The 20,678-nt window shown below is 42.5% G+C and overlaps 1 protein-coding gene across 1 annotated transcript in view; it reads left to right on the top strand.

The window, feature by feature from the left end:
* atrnl1a (attractin-like 1a) overlaps positions 1–20,678 on the top strand; it is a gene marked incomplete at both ends in the record, with an annotated part of 698,456 nt that overhangs the window by 254,310 nt on the left and 423,468 nt on the right. The window contains 2 exons of the mRNA XM_079559364.1: positions 7,738–7,989; positions 10,350–10,487. Of these exons, the coding sequence (XP_079415490.1) occupies positions 7,738–7,989; positions 10,350–10,487 (390 nt within the window). The remainder of the gene's footprint in view (positions 1–7,737; positions 7,990–10,349; positions 10,488–20,678) is intronic.

Below are 20,678 nucleotides of genomic sequence, written 5' to 3' on the forward strand. Positions count from 1 at the left end.
CACATTTAAGCATCATTTATTGAAGGGTTGTATTTATTTTTAGAGGTATATTTTCAAGTTTCAAGTTTAATGGTTTTGTATAGCCCAATATCACAACAGAAGTCGCCTCACAGGGCTGCACCAAACATTAAGGCAACAATTTCTATTTATTCTATTTATTTTCTATGCTTCTTTGTATTTTCCTTATTTTGGTGAAAATGTGAGGCCTGTGTATTCATTTCAAACACTTCAAAGACAACAGCAGTTTGATTTATTTTCATTCAAATACATGTTAGTTTTAGGACTGCTAATCGTAGGTAATGTTTGTACAGAAATGGGTAAATGTTCATATGGAAGCCCGTTTCCGCCATGTTAAAAAAATAAAAGCCCAACAGGAAGTCGAAATTTCGAGATTTAAACTCGTAATTTTGAGATTTAAACTCGAAATTTCGAGATTTAAACTCGTAATTTCGAGATTTAAACTCCTACTACGACTTTAAATCTCGAAATTACGAGTTTAAATCTCGAAATTACGACTTTTAAACTCGTACTACGAGTTTAAAAGTCGTAATTACGAGTTTAAATCTCGAACTTACGAGTTTAAATCTCGAAATTTCGAGTTTAAATCTCGAAATTACGACTTTTAAAACTCGTAATTACGAGTTTAAATCTCGAAATAACGAGATTTAAACTCGTAGTACGAGTTTAAAAGTCGTAATTACGAGTTTGTTGGAGTCAATGATGGTCCAAATTATGTTGCCCATTTATAACGATAGGTGGCAGCATTACGTATTCTAGCACTACACTTGGCGGAAATTTAAAAGAAGAAGGTTGACATCCTGTTTCGTTCAATAACATGGCGCGCGAGTTGGCGAAGAAGTACTTTGCAGATGGCTTTACGACAAACGAAATACTGCATTTACTTGAACATTCTCATGGAATCAACTTAAGCAAACGCAGTCTCGAGCGGATTTTGAGCAACAATGGCCTGTGGAGACGTAAAAATAAAACAGATGTGGCTGAAGTGGCCGCATTCATTGAGCAGCAGCTGGAGACATCTGGACAATATCACGGCTATCGATGGATGCACCAAAAATGCTGGGTAAACAATATTGTGACCGACAGGGAGACTGTTCGTATATTGATGCGGTTATTGGACAGTGAGGGTGTTGATCTCCGGTCAAGAAACAGGCTACGAAGGAGAGTATACCACAGTAGGGGGCCAAATTATGTCTGGCACATAGATGGCTATGACAAGATCAAGCCTTTTGGAATAGCAATCAGCGGTTGCATCGACGGCTTCTCCAGGAAGATGATATGGCTTGAAGCCTACAAAACAAACAATAACCCCAAAATAATAGCTGGCTACTTCATGGATGCAGTGGTCGCTGCGGGTGGCTGTCCAGCTCGAGTCAGGCTTGACTTGGGAACAGAAAATGGCCATATAGGAGAATTTGTGCGTTTTTTGCATTATCCTACAAACCATGAGACAGACCCTGTATCATTAGGTCCAAGCACGGGAAACCAACGCATTGAATGATGGTGGCTCACCCTACGAAGTGAATGTGTTCAATATTGGATTGAGCTCTTTGACAAACTAAGAGAAGATGGGCATTTTTCAGACACGTTTTTGGATAAGTCATTGATCCAATTCTGTTTTATGGAATTAATACAGGCAGGCATATTTTTGGTCATCATGAATATTCACGTTCAACATTGTTTTGTCCTAACTCTTTTAATGATATGAGACAGTGTTATTATTTTCACCCCATAACAGGTGTGTTCCATTCATATGTGTAAATCTATACTCATGTTGTTGTTGTGTTTTATCTGTCATAGGACGAACTTAATGAGGTTGCACTGACTTGGAATAACCACCGTGTCCGTCAAGTCAACAATTCAAGATCACCCCATGGACGTCCATACATTTTGTATGCAGTTCCACATCTGTATGGGGGTAGAGATTATTTGCACCCTGTACCTATGGAGAAAGTCTCACTCTGCCTTGAAGAATGTTCCTTCAAAACATTTCCATGTGATGAAGATGTCTTCAAAATCTGTGTAGACTTGATGTCTGAGCATAATTTATATATATCAAATGATGTGTACAAAACTATCGACGTCTACATTCGGTTAAGAGAGCTTATCAATATTGAATTACAGCAGTGAATTACATTTTATGACACACTATACTACTGTAAGACCAAAAAATAATGCTCAAAACTGTGAGTGTATGATTTGCGCAAGATACATGTTGTGAGTGGCAGATTAATCAATAAATGCAAATACAATATTTTGGTTTTTCATGTATGAAATGCAAGGGAGCTAAAACCTCAGACAAGATCTCAAGAGACAGGAGACAGAAAATGATACAATTCTGATCAGAATGACCACACCAAACAGAAGTACAGTAGTTTTTTTAATCAAATGTTTTTAGGCTTCCTGCACATTTTAAAATGCATAAACATTGCCTAACAAAAGATGTTTGTGCCTGAACAATATCTTCAAATGTAGGCAAAATTGAAATGAAAACAAAGAGAAAAATGGACCAGCTAATGAACAGTGCAACTTAATGAAAACAATGACAGAATCTGTGATTCTCAAACAGGATATTTGGCTTACTCAAGTACCAATTTTTTTGGGGTCATCTGCAAATTACACAACTTTAATTGGAGAAAGTTAATAAATAATGATAAATAATACATTTATCTAGGTTTACAAATTGGTCCAATTTGGGTCTATTTTAGACCCCTGTTGTCCTGATTGGATCTTGGTCTAGGCCTGAAATGGCACTTGGTGTGACAAGTATGAGAGCCACAGTTTTAGGCAAACTTAAACAGTGTTAATTAATGCAAAAAGGGTCATTTTATGTACGTGGAAAAAATAGTGCAAAAATGCTTTAAATGGTACAGAACGCTTAACATTTAAACCTCTCAACTTTAAGTTTGAACCAGTCATATACACAATATACTGGTTGGTTTTGGCTAAAGTTATGCAATATCCATAATCCAGATGTTGCTCTCCAACACACTGTTCATTTCATGGCGAAAATCAGGGTAACTGTCATAAGTGACTGGCAGCTCTAAAACACAACCACAAGTGTGAGCAACAGGTCTCCTCTGAAAGCCATTCATTTCTGTGAATGACACGGTAATGGCCTTTCCTGTGAACGCATCTGACCCTGTACAAAACCTGAGAAAACTGGACAGGTGCACCGGGTCACACTCTCGAAGATATGCACTGACATATTTCATAATTTGTTTTTCACTGGCTTTTGGGTTATCTGGGTAAGTTATTGAGCTCATAATTTTTCTTGATGTTGGCTGTAAGGCAGCATAGGCACCTGCAATCCCTTTCAACTCGGACTTCACATCCTCAAGCACACTACTCCACTGCTCAATTATAAAAGCTCCTGAATAAGTTTCTGATGAGCAAGCTCCTGTAGTATTTGCTGTATGTTGCCTTCTGTTGGTTGTCTGCGACAGTTATGCATGTCAAGAACTTCGACTAACTCCTCCAAGTCAACATTTCCAAAATCTGAACAACATGACTGAAACATCACTCGCTCTGACTGTGGCACATACTTCAGAAAGGTATTTAATAGGTTGCTCTCAACACCACCAGTGATGGCTTGCTCAAGAATAACAGGAGCAAGTTTGACTGGAAGGTACTTTACTTTTTTCCAACCAAAAGCAATGATCCGACCAACGCTTTCCCATTCCTTTTGACCAAAGTCATGTCGTATGATTGGCACTTTGAAGTCCGTCCCCATGGTGCACTGCTCATAAAAGTCATTCCAAAACTCTGACAGCACATCCCTTAAAACACCGCCATCATCCATTGCTTTTTCTAGTTTTCCATCAGGAAGAATTACTTTAAAGCCAATGGTTTTATCCACAAAACTTTCCTCAGAAAACACTTGGATTAGCTCTTTAAGGATCTGTCCTCGATGAACTGCAACAATAGTTTTAGGTCTTTCAGGTATGTATAAAACAGAGGGCAACGATTCATCATCAGTAAGAGGCAAAGTATCTTCAAGATCAGGTACGGCTTCCGTTTCTAAAAGACCCTCAGTGCGGACAGTAACAATCCCACGGTCCTCCAAGTCATTCACGATAAGTGTTATTTCTTGTTCTTGCAAAGTTTCACCATCATTATGACTAGGCTCAGTGGTAACAACATAAGTCACATCCAATGTATTGACCTCCAAAGGAAATGTATTGGCAGTGTCTGAGGAGTGTGTTTGCACCTCAGGATGAATAATTGAGTCAGAATCTGTGCTGAGGTCCTCCTCAAGAAGCAGGTCTGTGTCTGTCTGCCTCTTTTTGGTTTTCAAGTAAAACCTCAGTACAGGCAATTTGGTTCTTTCATACAGTTCCTCAACAGTAACATCATCAGGCAAAGGATGTTCCTGGAAGTCAGTTAAATCTATTTCAAAATCTGAACAATTGCCTTCTGCATTTACTCTCCTGGGAAAAAACAGCTGTAGTGCTCTTTCTATAAGGTCTTTCTTTGTACTTTTCTTGGCCACACTCTCCTTTCGGGTTCCACCCCCCTTTTTAGTGCGCATATGCACATAAGCCTGTTCTTTCTCTCTAAAATTCAGCCAACCCAGCTCAACTTTTCTGTTGCTTTTCCTACCACTATTTTCACCTTGCTTCTCTTTGTTTGCTGTAGTGTCTTTTAAGTTCTTAGTAAGCTTTCCTTTAAGTCTCTCAAAAAGTTTGGACCTGCGACTGCTCGGGTCTTGCTCTTGACACCGACAGTATCCAAATACAGCCACTCGATCTCCATACGATGGTAGATACTCCTGAAGTTCTTCATCAGACATGAGCTTTATTACAGTCTGGTCAATCTATAGAAAAATACAGAGAAAAAAAATAACAATGCTTATCGATTCTATCAGTGTTTGTATATGATTGTTCTGTATCATAATAGAATGTTTTGCCTACCTTCTCTTGTTCCATTCGCTGGATTATTTCCTCAGTCACATGTCTTGACCTTAAATAATCAGAGAGCTCTTCCATCTTCTGGCCTGTGTTCTCCTGCTGTGAAAAGTGGGTGAAATGTGAGCTTATGAGATGAGATGAGATGAGATGATACTTTATTGATCTCACAGATGGAGAAATTGCATTCGATGAGAGAGCATCCGGCAGCAGCACCCATTCAGTGCGCACCACTCTTTTTCCACTCTTTTTTTTTCTTTGGTGAAAGATCGTTGTGTCGCGGCCGCCATCTTCACTGTTTTGGTCACAGGAGGAGCACTGGTTGATGGGAAATCCGTAGACGATGACCACAGCGGTGGAGCTCTTGCGCTTGGCCACGATGTTCTTGGCCACACAGGTGTAGTTGGCCGTGTCGGACAGACGCGCCTGCTTGATGATCAGGTTGTGGTCCACGGTGATGTAGAAGTTCCTGTCCTCGGCCGGGTCGATGATCTCGTCGTCCTTCAGCCACTCCACCCGCATGACCTTGGAGGGTGGAGAAACTGTAGCTGCCCTCTGTCTCCTCTGATCATCTGAAACGGTGCACCGCCTCCTGGGCTTGTCCCCGTCTCAGAGCGTGGTGTCCTGCACTGGTCAGCTCCACCTCGTCCTTCCTCTTCCTCCTGCACAGCTCCCTCCACAGTCTATCACCATCTCCTCGTTGGTCCCTTTTGTTGTTTCCTGTAGCTCCTCTTGTGACGCCTCCTCCGTGCTGCAGGTGTGGGGGCTCTTGGTGCCTCTTCACTGTTCAGTGTCTCAGAAGAAGATGTTTGTAGATCTCAAATGGGTTTAGCTGATAAGCTAGCAGTTTGTTTACCTTCAAAAAGCTGCTTTCTTCAGGACCATTTTGGACTCTCAAAGTAAACAAATCCACCAAACCTCCACAAAAACACGGTAAAGACGTACAAAAGTATCCAGAAAAACAACGTGGTTTGCTGAAAAAGGCAAACAATTCAGCTGCACCAGGAGAGAGGGAGGTCACTTATTATTATTTAATGGCACTTTCACAGTAACATAATGCAGAACCATTGATTCTTGTACTGATTCAAAATTAATATGGAAAACAACTTAAAATGTAGAAACGGGAGAGTAATTACTGAAGTTTATTACCCATGTAGAACTTCCCTAATGATAATCTAGTTTGTAGTGTAAATAAACTGGGCTTCCTCCGACGGGTTCCCACCCCATACGTTATGTTTCCACCTTCCTATTAATTATTATAAAACAGTGACACCTAGAGGACGAAGTGTACAATTACCAGCAAAAGGCTCACGGACCATGTCTAATATTATTGTGGTTACCAAATACATGTGCTTGTTAATTTATAGTAGAACGTGTACGTATAATCTCAAAAAGTGTGTGCCGCATATTTTCTCGGTAAAGTGATGCCTTTGTAGTATGAAAGCTACATGCTATGCTAGCTCGCTACTCCGCATGTTGCGATCTTTGGGTTACTAAATACAATCACAGAATTTAACACAGGAAAATACAGCTATTTCCAAATGTACTTACTTTTAAAGACCAATATATTCAACATGCGGGTAATTCAGCGTTTGTTTTGCCGAGGTTGTCCACGTCCGTCTACATCGTTGAAGCGGCAAAATTTGCGCATGCGCATTATGGTTTAAAAATTGTAAATACGAAATTACAACTCTTAAAAACTCGTAATTTCGAGATTTAAACTCGTAATTTCGAGATTTAAACTCGTAGTTTCGAGATTTAAACTCGTAATTTCGAGATTTAAACTCGTAATTTCGAGATTTAAACTCTTAATTTCGAGATTTAAACTCGTAATTTCGAGATTTAAACTCGTAGTACGAGTTTAAAAGTCGTAATTTCGAGATTTAAACTCGTAATTTCGTGATTTAAACTCGAAATTTTGTGTTTTAAACACATAATTATGACTTTAAATCTCGTAATTTCGACTTCCTGTTGGGCTTTTATTTTTTAACATGGCGGAAACGGGCTTCCATATGTTCAGGTGTGAGATTGGCGATGGTGAAATGTTGCAAAAGAGGAGCTTGCCTCCTCACGGAGCAGCAGTTTCACTGTCAACAAACGCACATGAGCCTTCAGAGCGAGCTCCTATGAGGGAGGAGGAGGAGGGCGGGGACAAGGGAAGGTGCATCGTTTGAAAAAGCACCAAAACGTAACAACTCCGGACTGCAGCTTTAACTGTGTAAATAAACAAGTTTGACAGTAAAATAGTTCTTGGCTTTACGCCGTGTTCAGCAACGTCTGCTGGTAAAAAAGAAACGGAATCGCACTAAACCTTATGTAATTAATTAATTGGAATTAATTGGAAAAGGTTTATTTGTGCTGTCGTTAGTCTCTTCTCCCCCCTCCCTCACAGGTATTCCATTTATTATTATTTTCAAATAAAACATCATTGTGTAATGTGACCAAAGACTGCTTATTGTGTATTGTGCTTTACAAGCCTGTGTCACAAGTTTCTCAAAGATCATTATTCATTCACTCCACTCTTTTTTATGTCAGTGGCCCTGCTGGACACTGAGTATTCCTTTATTGTGTATTTAAGTTGCCCTCTAGTGGCTGGAATGAGTATACTGGTTATTTAGTTTAAAAAAAAATCATAACTCCGCACAGGAATGGGACCCACTTTTTTTTCTACATACTCAGGGATTTGTGCTCTACAAGTCAGGGTATGTAGGGTAGGATTAGTCTGAGGACCCCTGCTTTAGAATGTTGTGATGTCCTAAAATGGATGCATGATACATATACAGTAAATGAGCTTTGTCTCTTCTCTCCCCAGCGGAGACCTGCTGGGGCCTGCACAGCTGCTCGGAGTGTCTGGAGCGGGTGGAGTGTGGCTGGTGCGGCGACCCATCCAAGACTGGGAGAGGCGTGTGCATGGAGGGCTCCGACAGAGGGCCCATGAAGCCCCTCCCCAGCAGCAGGCAACGGCCTCTAGGCCCACAGACGCTCAGGGGCCGAGACATGGGACTGGACCACAGCCTGTGCGCTGCAGACAGAGGCTTCAGCTGGGCATTCATCCAGTGTCCAGGTCAGGGAAATACTAACCATGAAGCTGTGCTGAAATTAAAGGTGGCAGAAGTAAGAGTCAATGACGTAGGATTCAAATGAGAAAAGACTGGAAGAGCAAAACCCAAAAGAATGTGTAACTGCAGCATCTTTCATTCTCCCTTATGTTTGCAAAAATACACAACTTCACTTGACAATTGTCATCCTTTTCACCATGCAAAAGGCTTAAAGAGGGGGTATTATGCTTGTTTCAATCACATAGCACCAGTCTATCGCACACTACAATGATGACCAAACCTTCTGTTGGTCTGTAAGTGCAGTAAATTAGAATAACTGCCTTGTATAAAATTGCTCTCTTAAAACGGCTGTAGCGAATGTCTTGAAATAGGCCTCTGTCTCTTTAAGAACCTCTGACCCTTTCCGACACGCCCCCTCCACACTCTGTCTGTGGCATCAGTGGGGAGGGGGTTCTGCTGAGGAGCAGTGATTGGTTACTGGGCTGGTGATGAAAGCTCGGAGGAGTCTCCAGGAGGTGGGGGCGTTCCTAGGAGGATTCAGGCAAACCTATCCCTAAAATGGCTGCCATCAGAGTTTTTACAGATTACTCAAAAATACAGGAATGTGCCAAGGCAACACTTCAGGCATGTTTTTAATGAGGAAATGACATAATAACATGATGTAATGCTTGAAAAAGTCGATTTTGCATTTTAAGGCAAAAAAAAGAAAGAATAAAATTCAGCATACAAAACTAAAAGTGGTGATTCATGCAGTAATAGATTACAGCTAACTAATGTGACAGGGTCAGCTCGTTCTTGCCCCGGAGAGCGGCAGTACTTCCAGACGCCAGAGGTATCCATGTTCCCCAGCCACACAACTCTGTGTGTCACTGCTATTTTCTCCTGGAGTTAAGGGTTTGGATTGGGATTGGAGACTTGGGGCCAGATCTTCCGCCTACCGCAACAACAGCGTTAGCGCAGACTAGAGTGACATCCTGCGTGCAGACAAATAGTAGAAAGTAGAAAGACAGGGGTTCACTGAGGCGTGGAGCTGACGGCAACAAGCACTTCACCTTCTCTCTCTCATCTTTATGTTAAATCGACCTTTTCAAGCTTTACACCATGTTTTTCTGTCATATTCTGTCATTCCCTCATTAAAAACATGCCTGAAGTGTTGCCTTGGCACATTCACATATTTTTGAGTAATCTGTAAAAACTCTGATGCCAGCCATTTTAGGGATAGGTTTGCCTGAGTCCTCCTAGGAACGCCCCCACCTCCTGGAGACGCCTCCGAGCTTTCGCCACCAGCCGAGTAACCAACCACTGCTCCTCAGCAGAACCCCCTCCCCACTGATGCCACAGACAGCGTGCGGAGGGGGCGTGTCGGAAAGGGTCAGAGGTTCTTAAAGAGACAGAGGCCTATTTCAAGACATTCACTACAGCCATTTTGAGAGAGCAGTTTTATACAAGGCAGTTATTTTAATTTACTGCATTTACAGACCAACAGAAGGTTTTGTCATCATTGTAGTGTGCTATAGACTGGTGCTATGTGATTGAAAAAAGCATAATACCCCCTCTTTAACATTGCACGGCCTCATGTACTTCGTTCAGCTTTTTGAAGCTCATACTGCAAACTTTATTCCACTGTGTGTTCAACATTGGCTGTGTCTCAAGAGTAAGAGAACAGAGCTAAGAAGAGAAGAGAGCTGCTCTGGCATTAAGGAGTGTGAAGCTCTGGGCTCTACACGCCGTGATCAAAACACCAGCACGTGCGCCCTCACAGCCACATCCCCGTTCACCCGCATTCCGCACATAAATATTGGTCTGTAGGAGGAAAAAGCTTGGGGAGGGACCACTGTTGTACATAACTTTGCCATTGGCCATGGGTGTCTGTCCAGCCCCCATTCAACCCATTTACTGCACTAAGTCACGAGTCTAAAGCATGCGTTTAGAAACACAGGATCGGGCCCTTGATGTCAAACTCCTCATTGAAGTTAAGGTTAAGATCGAGGTGTGGATTTGGGTTAGGACTCAGGCACGTATCTCAATCTGGAAGGGCCGCTGTTCTCCAAAATGTAAGTGTTGCAACAAGTCCTGCTCTTTCCCCCGAGGAAAGGGAGAATAGCAGTATTAAGTGAGTATCAAGTTAAAACCAATGGCTTTGTTGGCAACACACATTTTAAAAACTTGGAGGTGAGCCAAAAGGGCATAAGTGCAATTGAATGTCAGCGTGTATATGTTTTTATTGCCACAAGCATCAGAATATTCCTAATCCCAAAAGAACAGAGCCACTAAAGACAGGGTACTGCAGTGACTGTTGCGTTCTATTGCTTCTCCAGTTTTAGCGTGTGCTGACCCTTGTATTGTCGTGTCTCTGTATGTGCAGCGTGCCAGTGCAACGGGCACAGCCAGTGTGTCGACAGCAGTGTGTGTGAGCGCTGTGAGAACTCCACCTCGGGCCCCCACTGTGAGAGCTGTGTGCCCGGGTACTACGGGGACCCAACCAACGGACGGACCTGCCACGGTGGGTACTGCTTTGTGTCAGTGGGGTTTTCACATTTCACCTGAGCCACAGCTCTCTGCAGTTCATCCAGGTTCATCTTCTTGGTAACAGCTCTGGTCAGTGCTGTCCTTGTTCGGTCAGTAAGTTTATGAGGACGGCCGGGTCTTGGTAGGTTTGCAGTGATGTCAGACTCTTTCCATTCCTGGATGGTGTTTTTAAGGCCAGACACGGCAGGTGAAAGTATTGATTGTTCACGCAGTGGTCGAAGTGGAGATTTTTATCTATTTTCCTCCCTTTACATCTTAGTTTTCCTGTCAGTGTATAAAAATGACAAAACTCACCCGCATGATGTTTATTTTACGATGTTTTGTCTGCGAGGCGCGGGCAACCCGGAAGTAGCTACTTCGCTGCGTAGAAAGGCCGTCTTTCAAGCGGGTATTCATTCACAAATATTGACAGATTTTACATGCACATGTGCTGCGAAGGGTCCCCGTGATGACGCTTTCACCCAAAAATTGTATTTTTCCTCCTACGAGAGGCCTGGTCAGGCCTGGTGCGGAAAAGTCGAAGAACGGGCCGCGCATGCTCACTCGCTACAAAACTTCAGGGCTCATTTTCTCTGAGTGAGAGAAGCCGCACTCGGGCAGCGCCTGAGCCCTTATAGTAGCTCCCACAGACTCCAAACTTTCCAGTCTTAGACTTAATAATATTTTGAAGGTTTTTTCAGAGGGATTTTTTAATATCTAATTCCTAGCCTGATTTATTCAGCTTTGAACCCAAAAAACAAGGCTGAAATTGAGTTTTTACAGATTTTTTCACTTATGATTAGTTTATTGAAAAACTAAACAATATATCCAAAATAATCCGTGTACCCTTCGATCATTAGTTATTCCGTTTCAAAATAAAATCAGAAAAACAAAATTTCCATTTGTTTTTTGTTTTTTTCCCTTTCTAATCTTGAATTAAAAAAAAAAATCTTGTATATGTCAATGTCAAGGTGTTTGTTTTGGCTCTAGTTGTTTTAAATTCCCCCCAAAATTATGACGTTGTATTATTTCGTTTTATTATTGTTTGCGACACTGGAAGTGAGGAGAGACCTCAGCTCAGAGCCGCTCCTACACTTGTTTGGAAAGTTTTATGCATATACTTTTTAAAAACTGGGCAACACATGCAGTGATCAGAGATGCTTTATATTACCACGGAGGGAATGGTTGCTCAGAAATATCCGTGAGGAGATTCTGCTTGGAAAACAACCTTAAAAAGCTGGGCAGACACTGTGCGTCTCTGTCGTGCAGTGTACAGGGGGCTACGAGCTGCTCACGACGAACGTACGAGTGAAAATCGCACGGTCGCAAGGTTTTCAAACATGTTTGATATTTTTTGCGAGTCGTGCGGTCCTGGCCCTGTGGCAGCGACACTGAAGCCGGCGGAAAGCAGCGTGAACACGGGGAAATGCAGCTGCAGGCGCCAGGAGGAGAGGACACACACGTTATTATATATTTTTGTATTCCTCTTCGTCACTTTAGTTGTGCATGATTACTCTGCAAAACAAAAGTCACTGCTGAAGTGGGGTGGACGGAGAGAGGAGTGGCAGAGGGCAGAGGGCGCGGCTCTGGGGAAACAGAGAGAGAGAGCTCCCGAACGCTCCCAGCACCAGCTCTCCCGGGCCATGGGAGAGAAAAAGGCGCGTGGAGTCCGTGAGTGAGAGGCGGCTTACAGGAGCCCCGACACTCACATCTTCCACCTGTTCGCTCAGCTCCGCTCTTGGCCGCCTCCGAAGCGACATCACCGCCCACTGCCTCCTCCTCCTCCGCCCCTGTCACCTCAGCTGCTGCTGCTGCAGCTCCACGAGGAGCTCAAAGTGAGCAGCAACGAGTTTGAGAAATAAAAGTCCTAATGACATAATAAACAACGGTTACAGAGGAGATCGCGTTGAAGCTCGACCTCTTTTGCTTAAGTTTGTTTTTGTTTCCCTCTTGCGCAAGGGAGAGAGAGGCAGAGAAAAAGTTACTCATCATTTCCGGTAGCAAATCAAACCGAAGCAGTAGTGAACAAAATAACGGAAGTTGTTTTAGCAGTGTTTGTTTCAACTGCATAGCAAAGAAATGGGTCAATATTTTATTTAGAATTTTTTGCCTTTCCAATTTAATTTAGAAAATGGAAATACAATAAAACAACCATATATTTAGTTTTTCTGATTTTATTTTGAAACGGAATAACTAATGATCGAAGGGTACACGGATTCAAAATCCCCTCGCTCAATTCATTATTTTGATTTCGTTGCCCAAAATAATCCGTGTACCTTTCGATCATTAGTTATTCCGTTTCAAAATAAAATCAGAAAAACTAATTATGTGGTTGTTTTATTGTATTTCCATTTTCTAAATTAAATTGGAAAGGCAAAACATTCTAAATAAAATATTGACCCATTTCTTTGCTCTGCAGTGGAAACAAACACTGCTAAAACAACTTCCGTTATTTTGTTCACTACTGCTTCGGTTTGATTTGCTACTGGAAATGATGAGTAAGTTTTTCTCTGTCTCTCTCTCCCTCGCGCAAGAAACAAAAACAAACTTAAGCAAAAGAGGTCGAGCTTCAACGCGATCTCCGCTGTAACCGTTGTTTATTATGTCATTAGGACTTTTATTTCTCAAACTCGTTGCTGTTCACTTTGAGCTCCTCGTGCGGCAGCAGCAGCTGAGGTGACCGGGGCGGAGGAGGAGGCAGTGCGCGGTGATGTCGCTTCGGAGGCGGCCAAGAGCGGAGCTGAGCGAACAGGTGGAAGATGTGAGAGTCGGGGCTCCTGCCTCGTCACTCACGGACTCCACGCGCCTTTTTCTCTCCCATGGCCCGGGAGAGCTGGTGCCGGGAGCGTTCGGGAGCTCTCTCTCTGTTTCCCCAGAGCCGCGCTCTAAAACCCTTTCCCGTCGTGCATTCCCAAACTGTCCCTCTGCCACTCCTCTCTCCGTCCCCCCACTTCAGCAGTGACTTTTGTTTTGCAAAGTAATCATGCACAACTAAAGTGACGAAGAGGAATAAAAAAAAATATAATAACCCGTCGCTATGGGCGGGCCATAGGGGGCCGTGCCCGTCCCCCAAGATGCTTGTGCCCCCCATGTGGTGTCGTCTACGTGATACGCAGGTATACGCTGTATAACCACGAGAAGCCACTACAAATTGGGCAAAGACAGGCTACGTGTCACTGTTACTTTTGCGCTTTCTGCCTGATTAGACCAGCCCAAACTCCACAACAAGTAACTATTTCCTCTCCTGACACCGAGGCCTTTCATCCCTCTCTCTCTTTCTCTGGCACGGTTCCCTCCAAGCTGCGCTCGTGCGCAATTGCGCACGGCTCCCGTATTGTCTGGGCACAAAATAAAATATAGCTGATATGATAGAGGAGCATTAACGATCATCCTCCGCTCTGAGAGTCCACGATGTCGGCCTCTTTATGCTCATTTCCCGTCCCGGCTCGTGAGAGACTTTTGGCAAAGGCAGTGACCGGTGCTCGTGTGTGTTTTACCACAAAGCGCTGAAAAGACTCCGCGTTCCAAGTGTGCGTTTTACACTCAGACACTGGAGCTTTAGTGAAGCTGAGAGAGACTGAAAAGTGGACGCGGCCACAGCACTGACCGAGCCATATTCAGGGTCCAAAAACGGTGGGGTGGAGGTGTGGGGGTGTGGGGGTACAGGCGCTCGTTCTACAGCCTCAGAGTCCGGTCGTTTTCCACACTCAGAAACGTGTTTTCGTTGCATCGGTGCAGTATCTGCACAGACGCAACATTCAGCTGCTTTTGAAAAGGACCTCACTCTCATAAACTCAAGTTTGAGTTGAAGGATGTGTTGATGAGGAGGTTCAGCTCGGAGAAATGCCACCTGCATCATACTGACGTTTCCGCCACGAGGACTCATGTTGCAGCTGGAGTTGGTCTGGTCATATTTGCTGTTGATTATGTTTAATGTAATGATTAGTGTGCGCCAGGGCTACGTGAACACCACATGAAAAATATGTACTTAATAGTAAATGTGCCCCCCGTGGATTTCATATGCCCCCCTTAAGACTGACGTCTGACGACGGGACTGATAACGCGTGTGCCTCTCCTCCCGGCGCCTGCAGCTGCATTTCCCCGTGTTCGCGCTGCTTTCCGCCGGCTTCAGTGTCGCTGCCACAGGGCCAGGACCGCACGACTCGCAAACAATATCAAACATGTTTGAAAACCTTGTGACCGTGCGATTTTCACTCGTACGTTCGTCGTGAGCAGCTATTCGTGGCTCGTAGCCCCCGTACACTGCACGACAGAGACGCACAGTGTCTGCCCAGCTTTTTAAGGTTGTTTTCCAAGCAGAATCTCCTCACGGATATTTCTGAGCAACCATTCCCTCCGTGGTAATATAAAGCATCTCTGATCTCTGCATGTGTTGCCAAATTTTTGAAAAGTATCTGCATAAAACTTTCCAAACAAGTGTAGGAGCGGCTCTGAGCTGAGGTCTCTCCTCACTTCCGGTGTCGCAAACAATAATAAAACGAAATAATAGTAACGTCATAATTTTGGAGGGGAATTAAAAACAACTAGAACTAAAACAAACACATTGACATTGACGTATACAAGATTTCTTTTTCTAATTCAAGTTTAGAAAGGGAAAAAAACAAAAAAACAAATGGAAATGTTGTTTTTCTGATTTTATTTTGAAACGGAATAACTAATGATCGAAAGGTACACGGATTCAAAATATAGGCAAAATGCCTTATTTTTATTTGAAAACATAAAATGACTGAAAAAATGCAATACATTTTTATTATATTAATATTAATATTGGGACAAGGCCTCGTGGAAGACCCAGGACACGCTGGTGGGACTATGTCTCCGAGCTGGCCTGGTGTCGCCTCAGGGGTCCCGCTGGAACAGCTGGAGGAGGTGTGTGTGGATCGGGAAGTTAAGGCATCTCTGCTGAGACTGCTGCCCCGCGACCCGGCCCCGGATAAAGCAGAAGAAAATGGATGGATGGATGGATGTATATTAATATTTATATCAGTAATGTTCAGCAAAAGTTTCAAATTGATATCTATGATATCTTGATATTTTTACTGAACGTTCACACACAAGTAACCGACAACTGTGAAGTGAAAGCGAAATGATACATGATTCTGTTATTTTTCAAAAAATAGAAAACCGAAAAGTGGGGCGTGCATAAGTATTCATACAGCATGAATGAATACTTTGTGGAACCCCCTTTTGCTTCAATAACAGCAGAAAGTCTTTTGGGGTTTGACTCTACAAGATTTGCACATGTAGAGACTGACATTTTAGCCCATTCCTCTTTACAAAACAACTCAAGCTCTGTCAAATAAGAAGGAGAACGTTTGTGAACAGCAGTTTTCACATTATTCCACAGATTTTCAATAGGATTTAGGTCAGAACTTTGACTGCGCCATTCTAACACATTAATATGTTTTTATTGAACCATTCCATTGTAGATTTATCTTTGTGTTTAGGGTCATTGTCCTGCTGGAAGGTGAATCTCTGCCCCTGCCTCAGTTCTCTTGCTGACTCCAGCAGGTTTTCCTCCAAAATGTCCCTGTATTTGGCTCCATCCATCTTCACAACTATTCTTACAATCTCCCCAGTCCCCGCTGAGGAAAAGCAGCCCCACAGCATGATGCTCCCCCCCGTATATTTGACACTGGGGATGGTGCACTCAGGACGATGAGCAGTGTCAGGTTTGCTCCATACACAACGGTTTGCATTTGGGCCAAAAAGTTCAATTTTTGTCTCATCTGACCAAAGCTCCTTCTTCCACATGGAGCTGTGTCCTCCATATGACTTCTAGCAAACTTCAAACAGGATTTCTTATGGCCTCCTTTCAATAATGGGTTTCTTCTTCCACTCGTACATGAAGGCCAGATTTGTGTAGAGTAAGACTTATAGTTGTCCCATGTACAGATTCCCCCAGCTCAGCGGCAGGACTTCACAGCTCCTCCAGAGGAGGGGCACTTGGTTGCATTTCTCACCAGTGCTCTCCTTGTTCAGTTTGTTAGTTTACATGAACAGCCGTGTCTTGATAAGTCTGCAGTGGTGCTACACTCTTTCCATTTCTGAATGATGGACTGAACAGTGCCCCAGGAGATGTTTAAATCTTGGGAAATCTTTGTATAGCTTAATGCTGCTTTAAACTTCTCCACAGCTTTATCCCTGACCTCTCTGGTGCTCCTTGACCTTCATGATGTTGTTTAGTGACCAATACACTCCGACCACAGCTCTGAGGACCTAAAAGAACAGCTGAAATTATACTGAGAGTAGATTACACACAGGTGACCTCTATTTAATGGTTAGGCCAAGGTGTGAACATTCTGGAGTCATTAGGAATGTTATAAAGGCAATTTAATGCACTCAGAAAATGCTGTATGAATACTTATGCACGCCCCACTTTCACTTTTGTATTTTTTGAAAAATAACAGAATCATGTATCATTTTGCTTTCACTTCACAGCTGTCTGTTACTTGTGTGTGAACGTTCAGTAAAAAAATCTAAATAAAATCTTTATGTTTAGGGTTGTAAACATGACAAAATGTGCAAAAGCTCAAGGTGTATGAATACTTACGAGAGGCACTGTATATAAATGTTTTTCATTAATGTGCTTGTGGCTGTGGTGTTTTATGGTGATTATGTAACTTTGAATGGAAAACAGACTCTTGGAAACCTTGTAATGAAAACAACTTAACTGGGAGGTTTTTTAGTATTTCATATTAATATTATTAGTTGGGAGTCCTTAGATCAGTAATAACTGTTAGGGATGAAACCAGACGGGGTATTTAAAACCTGATCTACTCCATAACGGGTGTCACTCGTGGATCAGGGACATAATGACAACACGGGCATCACCGTGACTATAGCCTCATCTCTTCGAAATCTTTTAGTGTTAGCAGTAGCACAAACGAAGCAGAGGGGAAACTAAACACAGCAGCTCATGTTAAACGTCTGTCGTAGTAGTTCAGTGGCGAGACACAAGTTTAACATGAGCTGCTGAATTTATTTTTCCTTCGTTTAATTCGTTTAATTCCGTAATAAAATGCTATGAAGCTAAATCCTCTACGAACGCAGTGGTGACACTCTCCGCAACATCTGCACAAAGCTGGTTTTAGCATTTAGCATTACTAAATGATGAAATAATAATAACACACATACCTAATGCATATTTGAGGATCCAGGTCTTCTGCTTCATCCACATCAGTGGGGGCTTCAATGGTCTCGTGTTCTTGTGAGAGATCAACCTCCTCCGACTCATCTTCTGAGGATGACTGTGATTGTGTCTCTGTATCCGGAGTCCAAGTTTCGTCCCATGTGTCATCATCCCTGTCAATCCTTTTGAATGAAGTCATTTTAGTGCCCCTTTCAGTACCATCCCAAATAAAGCCTGTAAAACAGTAATACTTACATTGCATTTTGTAGATTGTTGAAGGCATCTTCATCAGTGTCAACTGTTTGACACATGAGTTTCAGTTCTTAAAGCTGCCTTAAGTGAAGTCTTTTTTCATCAGTAGGTGTCAGTAGTGAACTCTGTGTTGGGGGGTGTGCTGTGAGGTGAAGGCATGGATCTATTATTATAAACGGGTGAGGGAGGTGCAGCGCTGGTCTTCTTCTGTTTGCTTGTGTGGCCACATGGTGGTGCATCTAGAGGCGCTTATTGGTAATGCATCTGTGCCGGACCGTCAAAACGGGATCTCTTAGAGCAGCTTTAAGTAACTTGCCCAACACTGCTCCAGAGTAATATGCAATCTGCCACATCTGTAAAGTGTAGGTGTGTGTGTTACAGTGGAAGTCAGTGAGGAGTTGCCCGGCTCACATCAGTCTCCGTGTGGTTTTGGCCGTGACACAGGCGTGACTTTAAAGGACCCTTAATCATTTTCTTATTTCCGCCACTGACTGCTGTGTGTCCCCCGGGCCAGGCTGATGGATGCTGTACATGGGACAGAGCGCAGGCTGAGGGCTGCTCTTTATATGTAACCATAACCAAATCTCACAGGGTCAGTGTGGGAGTGGCCACTTTTAAACAGCGCCCTCTGGAGACAGCAGCGCCTTAAGCCAGGTGGACACTGTGCGATGAACAATCATTCGAAAATCTTAGGTCGTAGCTCAAAATGGCAGGTCTTCAGTCTTACCGTGAGATACTGCGGGTGAACAGGGAAAAAAACTTAAATGAAGAGATATCAATTTGAAACTTTTGCTGAACATTACTGATATAAATATGAGAAAAAAATGTATTCATTTCATATCAATGTAGTCATTTTTCTGTTTGCATATAAAAATAAATCATTTTGTGCATGATAATGGCCAAAATTGCCTATATTTTCAGCAACAAAATCTTAATAGTGGTTAGACCCAGATTAAAATGTATGGTTTTATTTTATTGACATATTAGTAACACAGACTATTTCAGAGGGGATTTTGGATCTTGTTTAGTTTTTTAATAAACTAAACTAGCATATCAACAAAATAAATCCATAATCCATATTTTATCGCTGAAAACATTGGCAATTTTGGACATTTTCACGTGTGAAATGTTTTTTTTTTTCTCTATATGAAAACCTTACATGAAAGGAACATACAATATACTGTATAATTACCTCATATTCAGTCAGTAATCTAAACGTTTCAAATGATAAATAAGATCCCCTTGTTCACCTGCAGTGCATTCAGTTTACAAAGGGAAGTCTTGGACTAGTTGCACCTGAAATTATGTTTATTCTTTGAACTTTTACGTTTCACATAATTTCAATGCATACATACAGTATTAGCTGTGAGTGTTTTTTTATTAGGCCCGAGCGCCATCAGGGCTGGCGAAGGGCCTCTTGTATAGAGTTCTTTTAACATTACGAGATAGGACGCGGGCAAAAATTACGTTTGTCTTAGAATCCTACAAATCGGTACAGACGTGCATCATGACAAGTTGAGAAAAAAACATTATTATGGCAACGCCGTCCGCCATATTGGATGTCGGCCATTTTGGATGAAAGCCCCGCAAAGCGGGAATCTGCCTTTATTTTTCACTTCGTACAAAATCTATCTCCTCCTAGACCATTTATCGGAACGAGCTAATTTTGGGTGGAAAATAATCTTCAGAAGTAGAACTTTAAAAGTTATCCAAATTACTTTTCTAAGTTTTATGTTTTTTATGCCGCAAACTGGACGAAGTATTTTGCAATTTTTCGCAAACAATAAATGGCTCCCATTCGCACATGTGAAGCCCGATTTTGATTATTTTTTGTCAGGCGTTATAGTCACAGTCCTAAACACTCTCATTAGGCAAAATTCAAATTTGGTGCGATAGCGCCCCCTATAGGAATTATATGGTGAGTACACATTTTAGTTTTACGAAAATTAAAGGTGCTAGAGGAAGTCCGTATGGTGGGGGCTGGAGACGTGGGTGCAGGGGGGCTGGAGGCAGGTGAAGGTGGTCGGGGGAGGGGGGCAGTGTCCTTGGGCTGGAGACGTGTGAAGAGGAGGGAGTGGGGGGAGAATCAAACCGGTTAAACTCCATAATTCAGCAACATGTGCTTTTTCTATCTCCTCCGAGGAAAACCTGGTGAAGAAGATCTAGAGAAGTGAGGAACCACTTGGATAAACTAAGGATTTTCAACCCTAAGTAAAATTTAAAAATATGCTTCAGTTTTCAGATATAGTATGATACAAATTCATAAACCACGCTCCAAATTATTATGCAAGTTGTATTTCAGTATCAAAAAGGTAAAAAAAATAAATAATAAGGTTTCAATGAAACTCATGGATGGTATTGTGTCTGAATCACTGATATTAATCTCTGAGACCTGTGATGATTAGTTTTCAGGTTAAGCCCAGTTAAGGGAAAAACTACTGAAAAAGGACGTTCCACATTATCAAGCAGATCATCATTTTCAAGCAATATGGGAAAGAAAAAGGATCTCTCTGCTGATGAAAATCATGAAATAGTTGAATGCCTTGGTCTAGGTGTGAAAACCTTCAATATTTCATGAAAGATGAAGCGTAATCATCATACTGATAAGAGATTTGTGGATGATTCAGACACACATGGGTTTGTGCAGATAAAGGCACAATGAGGACGGTTTCAGCCAGACAAATACATCAGATGAATAGAACAGCAGCTACAAAGCAGCAGACAGGTATTTGAAGCTTCTGGTGCCTCTGGAGTCTCCCGAACATCAAGGTGTAGGACCCT

The sequence above is a fragment of the Gobius niger genome (assembly GCF_951799975.1).
Source record: "Gobius niger genome assembly, chromosome: 7".
NCBI lineage: Eukaryota > Metazoa > Chordata > Actinopteri > Gobiiformes > Gobiidae > Gobius > Gobius niger.